The sequence below is a fragment of the Galeopterus variegatus genome, unplaced genomic scaffold (genome assembly GCF_000696425.1).
Source record: "Galeopterus variegatus unplaced genomic scaffold, G_variegatus-3.0.2 Scaffold2116, whole genome shotgun sequence".
In the NCBI taxonomy this organism is placed as follows: Eukaryota; Metazoa; Chordata; class Mammalia; order Dermoptera; family Cynocephalidae; genus Galeopterus; species Galeopterus variegatus.
The window spans coordinates 186,387-193,925 of NW_007728227.1; the positions used below are offsets into that span (position 1 = coordinate 186,387).

Consider the following 7,539-nt stretch of genomic DNA (forward strand, 5'->3'; position numbering starts at 1 on the left):
GGCCGGGCGCGATGCAGCCGGGCGCCGAGGGCAGCGCGTCGTCCCACAGCGCCCCTGCCTGCGGGGGGAAGCCCGGCGTGGTGGGGGTGGACGGCGGGGACTGCTTGAAGTACATGGAGGTGCTGGGCAGCACCTCGTCCTCCGGGCCGGAAGGGGGAGGAATGGATGGCTGCTGCTGCTGCTGTTGCTGCTGGTGATGGTGATGATGGTGGTGGTGATGGTGGTGGTGATGGTGGTAGCCGTGCGCGCGCCCCTCTTCCATCTTGATCAAAGGCCGCGGCCCGGACGGCTGCATTTGGTACAGGCAGGAGGGCTTGAGTTCGTAGCTGCTCGAGTAGCCTTCCATGAAGGTACTGAAGCTGGGCAGGGACGTGGTGGCCGTGGCCGTGATCTCGGTGCTGCCAAGGTCCATTGTCAGCTTGGTGTAGTCGGGGTTCATGATCTCTGTGGTGTATTCCGAGCCATAGGTCTGGGCTGCATAACTGGAACCTGGAGGTGAAGGGCTATACTGGGCTTGCACGCAGGGCATATCTGCAGGGACAGAGGAAAGGGTCTCTCAGAAGCAAGTCAACACTCCTTTCCGAGCTAAGAGGCAGCCTTGGATTCATTGCTCTCTAATCTGGGAAACAGAGAGGAAGTGACATCCTCTCTTCTTTCTGGTAGCATAGACCATAAATGTAAAGCCCCACACTTAACTTTCTTTCTCCCTGGGAAGAAGGCTGAATCCCTGATAGAGGGGCCACAGAATGCCGAAAGGCCTCCTGGGGACCTCTGTACTCATTTTCCCTCCCTTGCCCAGTCCTCTACCAGATCTGGGAAACTTGATGTCTTCCCTCATAAGCCCAGAGATGTTTTTTAAAAAGTGGCTTTGAATTGTATAAACTAATTGGAGTGGCCCCATCACCTACAAGCTGGGAGGACAAAGAGAAAACCAGCAAATGCCCTGTTAGTTTATTCTGGGAGGAAAAGGCCATTGTCTCCCCCCTCCCCACCCAAGCCACCCACACTGATGTGTAAACCTATGCGTTAGTCAAAAAGGTGTCCTACGTGGAACTTACTGGCCAAGGGAGACAGTGACATTTAACATTTTACGAGTGCCAACGGAGGCTGCCCACACACGTTGTGGTTGCTTTCTCCCACCCCCTCCCCACTCCTCCAAACAGAGCTAGCTGCCTGCACAAACTGGACCCCTGTTGATGATTTCAGCCAGCTAGGTGGTTAGGTGGGGATGTAGGCCCAGGAAATGGACTCGGGGGAGTTTGCACCATCTGCAAAGAAAAAGATCAGCAGCTGCAAAAAAACACCCACCAAAACTGTCCTCTGCTATACAGTATATGTATGTATATATGTATATATTTACACATACATATAGTTCCCAATTCTTTTTTTTTTTTCCTTTTTGTCTTTTTTTTTCCGTGATCAGCAATGGATCGCAACCCTCGGTGTTGCGCCTGCACCTCGCTCAGCCAGTGAGCGGCCTGTCTGTACGTGGGATCCGAACCCTCCGCGGGAGTGCCGCTGCGCTCCCAAGCGGCGCACTGTAGCAGTGCGCCACCCGGCCGGCCCTAGTTCCCAATTCTGACTAATGAAGTATATCAGTGGCTGTTTTTATGACAACAGTTTACAGCTATCATGATAGGCAAGTTGGTCTAGGTATTTTCTTATGACAGAAGAATTAGTCCCCTGGAAAAGAAGAAAGCAGTTTCTGAATAGATTTGGTTTCTCTGCCAGTTTGACTATGTTGAGCCCCCAAAGCCACTGGTATCCAGGGTGCTTACTATTGTTTGGAGAGGCTGAACTGGGTGAGAAGGCCCTGAGAATTATTGTATATAGTAGATGATTTATCAAATTATTTTCCTTTCTTTATGGCTAAATATAAATGATAAAATGGGAACTTTCTGGTGGTTGGTTTTTCTGAGCCAAAGGAAAACCAGGTGCTTAATATCTGTTCAAACTGTATGGTGTAAAAGTTGTGACTAATAAGAAAGTGAGTACTTCACATTTCCTCTGACATCTTTCTCTTACCCACATTTCCAAATCTGATTGAGTCATGCGTGTATGGGATGAAATCTTGACTTGAAAAAAGGTGATGAGGGCCTGTTGGAAGAAGCAGTGATGAAGAGAGGCCAGTTCAAGCCTTTTTCAAGCCTTTCTTTTCCAAGCAGGGCCTTAAAAACACACTCACTAGTTTGACGTGAAAGGATTACTTATCTTGCTGTCCAATTGTTGGGATGAAATGAAAGGCTAATCATTCAAAAGAAAGAACACTGTCTGATCTTTTTTCTCCCTTCAGCACCTCTAAGATTTCTCCCTTGGTCTTTTGTGTCATTTTCCCCTGCCAATCCCTACCTATCGCTCTTCTTTGTGTCTTTCTGAGGTTTCCAGGTAAAAGATGAGGTTGCTGGGACTGTGTTCTATTTATCTGTGTATCTCTGGTGCTTGCACAGGCTTGGCATCTAGTATCCCTTTAACAAATTTGTCAAGAGGTGGTACAAACCAAACCTGCAATCCTTTCTTTTGCCAAACTCAAATTTACTCCTTGGTTTTCAGCTCAAATGCTTTTCTCTTTCTCTCTGAGCTTCAATACTGTAAAACTTCTGCACCTAAATGATTTTGGTTTTAGACATACAAAAATGCTCTATATGGCTTTAAATGATTCCATAACTCTTAAATGCATACACTGGATATAAAGAAGGGCAAAAATGAAAACATTAAAAATGTATAAAAGACTCTCATCTATTGGTGTATTTTCCTTTTTCTTAGGAAAAATAATTTTGAGAAGTGCAATGCTTAATTTAATCTGGATGCTTCACTCGGTAGCAACAGGGTGTGGTATACAGAGGAGCTTCGTGCGAGGAAGCCACCTGTGCTGTGAAATACGAGGACAGCAGTCACTGTCCTGGCACTGGGCAAGTCGACCAGCCTTCCTGCTGGGTGTGTGGTTCCCCCACCCCCTTCTCCCAGTCCCGAGGAATAAGGTGTCGTGCCTTCAGACCTACCTGGAGGGTATCTTGCGCGCTGAATGGTGGGGCTGGGGGTCTCTCCAGCGGAGGCTGAGAGTGTAGTAGGTGGGGATGTCCGGCGAGGGGAAGCGACGGCGGTGCTGCCCAGCTCCACTGAGGGTCCAGGCTCACGGCCCGGACTTGCCGGGCTGCGTTCTTCCACAGTGGGCTCTGCAGGCACAGGGAGAGAGGACAGATGTCACAGTGAGACCAAGCTTGATTACCGCGGCCAGGACTGGGAGTATTGGGGGTGGTGGTGGAGTGGGCAGGCAGCCTCTAGAAATGCTACGTTAATGACGAAGAATTATCATAAGGGTAAGGGTGCTTAAGGGTACCGGAGTCCTTGGGGAAGGAGCATCACACCGCCTTGGGGAAGCCAAGCAAAGGTTGTCCGCACCCACCGCGCTCACCGCTGTTTTGTGTCACCCGAACCGAGGCAAAAAACCACGCAGAGTGTCGTCGCCCAGATAGTGATCTCTCTCCCCCCACAATTGGTTCCGAGCTCGTGAAGTCAGGAAAACCAAAGAAAGGAGAACACTTGAGGAATGAGTTCTGCACGAATTCGGGGGTCAGTGAGTGTGCACGAGCGGAAAATAGCCATTCTCCAACTCCACCCGCCCCCACCCCTCAAATATAAATTTTACACGTTGCAAAGGAAATGCACAAGGTCCGGAACGAATGCATGAATGCCCCGAGGAATTAAGAAAGTCTGCGCTTTTCATTCTAAATGCTAATGGAGCTTCTCTTCTATTAGCCGTGAGTTTCGGGGGCCAGGGGTCAAGCAAACAAAAGGGCACAGTGGAAAGAAGGCCCGCGCTGGAAGCAAGGCGGTGAGGCAGATAGCGTTCTCGGCTGGTGGAGCGGCAGAGGGAGTCCTCTGCGCTCAGCGGGCGGTGTCCCCGAGGGTGGGCGACTTTGAGGCTCCAGGCCACCCCGCGGCCCGGAGGGGGCAGATTCCGGAGGGCGCTGAGTGCGGCTCCCGGGCGGACGTCTCAGAACACAGCCCCAGCGAAACTTCGTAGCTGAAAGCGCCGCTCGGCGGGCCTCCGGGAGGGATCCGGATGCCCCATACTCCGGCCTATAGCGCCCCCTTTGCCCGGGGTGGGCACAGCTCGAAGGGTGGGAACGTGGACCGAAAACCTCCCCCAAACCAAACCAAACCAAAACCTCCCGGGAGCGCGAGCCGCGAGGGTCGTGTAAGTTTCGTCTCCCGCCACCCCTGCGTCCGGAGCTTGCCTGCAGGAAGAGAGAAAGGGGCTCAGAACCCCCAGGTCCGGAAAACCCTCGACGGCCAGGAAATGGGGGATTCCCTTTCCATCCCCGGCCCCAGCCCGAACTGCTCCGACAGAAAGCTTGCACTCGCTGTAGCGCACGCATAAGCAGATCTTCCCACGGCTGTAGCATGTGCTTCCTGTCCCCCCGCATCTTCAATGGGGGTCTCCGGCAACCTCCCAACCCCTCCTCCAGTAGGTGCCCACATTTCCGCCCCTCCCTGGGGGCCTCTCAAGAGGAATCTATTCCTGAGGGATGGCCTATGAACTCAGGTGAGTCGGGGGCGCGTCTCCCCAAGGAAGGGGTTCCCCTCGAGCGCCCTACGTTCGCAGGAGAGAGTCACACCACTTTTCCTACAGCCCAGCGGAGCTCCCCACCGCTCTCTCCGCCCCCCAATCGGCTGGTTACCTAGGCAAAGCCTCCGCGCCTGGAAACACGTTGCACCGCTCGCGGCCGCTGGGGCCGAGAGCACAGAGCCTCGGGATTGTAAATTAGGGAGAAATAACTACCTCTGTCAAAGCCCCTTTCTTTCTCGTGGGCAGACGAAAGGAACACCCCCGTGTTCCCCTCCCCATGGTGAAGTGTGTGGAGGAAACCGTGAAACGCACCATTGTGACCCGGGCTCCTCCGCGGAGTTTCCAACCCTGGGGAGCGGGGGCGGAGGTTGGGCGGGGGCAGGAGGAGTGGAGAACAGACCGACAGAAAGGGAAAGACAAATTCTCAGAAAGACCGAGAGAGACTAGACAAACCGCGGGGCAGAATTTCTGCGAGCGCACCAGCCCTGGGAGGGGGTGGGTGGGTGGGTGCGGGAAGAGGGATCGGGTGTGGAGGTTGCTGTGGTCTAAGGAATCTTTGATATTCACATTACGATCATCTTGTTCAGCTAAAATAACTCGATAAAGTAACTTCATTCATTGTGCCCAGTAGCCGCATTGGGCAGCTTTTTCTTTCCTCAACTAGGTTCTATAAAATATTTCCCCATCGTGGGAAAAAGAGAAAGAGGATTGGATTAGCCATGAAATGACTGAACGGCACCCTGTACCTCTCTCCCGGCACCCTAAGGCCCTGGGATAACAGCCCGAGATTTTTGATTACTAATCTTCTTGCAGCTTTTCCCTCCGGAGAATCCGGAGGCATAAATAAAAGGCAGTCTCCAAGACCGTTCTTGGAAATCCAGGGGCAAATGCTTTCTCCCTCTCTCTCACGAGTGCCCCGAAGCTTCCAACAGGTTCGAGAGGTGCCTTTCGCAGTCAGTGTCCGCAGGCTGCGCTCGCAAGACCTCTCTTCTCTCACGACCGAGAACTTTCATTTCTACTAAGAGTGAAACACTCGGAGCAACTTTCCAAAAGCGCGAGTTCTGTCAGTGAAAATGTAAAGCATGCCTCTCCCACACCTAGCCAAGGCCCGAAGAAGAGGGACACCGTCCCCACGCGTGTCGCGGAGCGGGAGTCGGCAATTACACCCGGTTATCTCCGAAGGGAAAAGTGTAAACCAGCAAGTAATCGACGCCTGGCAGACGTGCCTAGTGGAGTCCCAGGCTCATTTCAGTACAATAAGCCACATTCCTACAATTACACCCTCTTTACTGAGCTCCTCCGAGCGCCTCTGCAAACTACTGCCGCCAATGCCCGGGCCTCTTCCCTCCCAAGCTTCCTCCCAGACAACCAGCTCTGTGCCACCATTTGGTACATTAAGTTGGACAAACCAGAGTCCCTATTTTCAATATTACTGAAAAGGCAGGAAAATTACTGCCGTTCATCACCGGAGCTGCAACTCCCTATCGCTGCCGCCGCCGCCGCCGCCGCCGAGAGCATCATTACCATGACAACTAGAGCCGAAATACCCTGAATTACATCGCTGGAGCTGCTACTGCACAAATCCCGGTCCTCCTCTTTGTTAGAGGCTTTTCGCCTCTTCGGGTAGGGGGAGGAATCCCACGAGCTCCAGAGATCCCCGCGGGCCCGCTACAGAGGAAAAGTTTCAGATCAGAACGTGCGGGCCGCCCGGCTAGAAAAGCCCGAGCAGGGAGGCGCGGGTGGGGGGAACCCCACACTCAAAGTTGTCAATTTCAGGAGCGACGCTTCCCAGCACGCCAACTTTTTAGCAAGTCTCCTTAATAACTGGGCGAATGTGATACGTACTTGAGTGCTGTGGCGGTTCCGTCTTTAGAGCGAGTTTCTAGAGAGCAGTCTCGAAATCTGCGCTGGTAGGGGGAGTCACAGCTGCTGTCCCGGAAGGGCTGCGGTGTATAAGCCCAGCGGCTCGCAGAGGCGGTGAGCGGCAGGCCGAGGATGCTGCGACCCCGAATCATGGGAGAGCGCCGCCGAGAGGTTCCGCGGGCGTCCTAGCCCCAGCCGCGACCAGGGGGGAGGATGCCGCCGCTGTTCCCACCTCCACAGCTACTGCCGGCGCTGTCAGCGTTGCAAAGTGTGCCTGGGAGGGTCGTCCGGCTGCCGTGCCGCGCTGCACCGGCGAGGGCGCAGGGCAAGAGGGGTGTGAGCGCGCGGGAGAGAGTGGAGTGTGTGTGCGGAGCGTGTGTGCGCGCGTGTGTCTGTGTGTGCGAATGAGGGAGCGGGTGTGAGAGTGTCTGTGTATGGGGAGCGGAGGAGGAGCAGGAGCTGGAGGGGTGGGGGGCGGGAGGCAGGAGACTCCGCTCTCCCGGCTGCGCGTTCGCTCGCTCTCTCGGCACGTCATTTATGCCACAGGAGCCCTAGCGGCCTCTCCATAGAGTGCTTGGAATGCGAGACGTCAATGTGACGCCATGGGACGCTACGTCACCCTCCTCCTCCCTCCCCTGGCCCAGCCGGTTCCGCGTGTGCGAGGGAGGGTGTGTGTGTGTGTGCGTGTGTGCGCGCGCGCGTTCCCCAGCCACTCGCACGGCCGCACAATGGAAACTGCGCCGCACGGCTGGCCACTGCCTGGAGACCTATCGGACCCGCGCTGCCGATTCCTATGCCGCGACGCTGCTCGCTAGGGCGCGCGTCTGCAGGAGGGGGCAGCGGCCCGGCCGCGGGTCAGGCGGGACCGCCCAGCTGTCAGGGTCGGGTGGAGTAGAGTTGGAGGCGTGCTATTGGCGAGCCTCCGAGGCTGCCCCGAGGCACAGAGCCAGAGCGAGGGGGTAAGGGAGAGGACAGCTCTTCCGAAAGGGAAGGTCTCTCCAGCCAGCTTCTGCGAGTGACCTGGCAGCCGGTGCAGAGGAGTCTGGCACCAGGTGCAGCTGCGCTTTCCTCGTGCAACGGTTCTAAAGCTGTTTACATCTCTCCGG

At 54.9% G+C, this 7,539-nt stretch overlaps 1 protein-coding gene across 1 annotated transcript in view; it reads right to left on the bottom strand.

The window, feature by feature from the left end:
* The window catches only part of NR4A3 (nuclear receptor subfamily 4, group A, member 3), a 39,095-nt gene extending 35,928 nt beyond the window's left edge, over positions 1-3,167 (bottom strand). Inside the window, exons 1-2 of the mRNA XM_008580520.1 lie at positions 3,000-3,167; positions 4-531 (exon numbers count right to left, since the gene is read on the bottom strand). Coding sequence (XP_008578742.1) covers positions 4-529 — 526 coding nt within the window. The 5' untranslated portion in view covers positions 530-531; positions 3,000-3,167. The remainder of the gene's footprint in view (positions 1-3; positions 532-2,999) is intronic.
* Between the last annotated feature and the right edge of the window lie 4,372 nt (positions 3,168-7,539).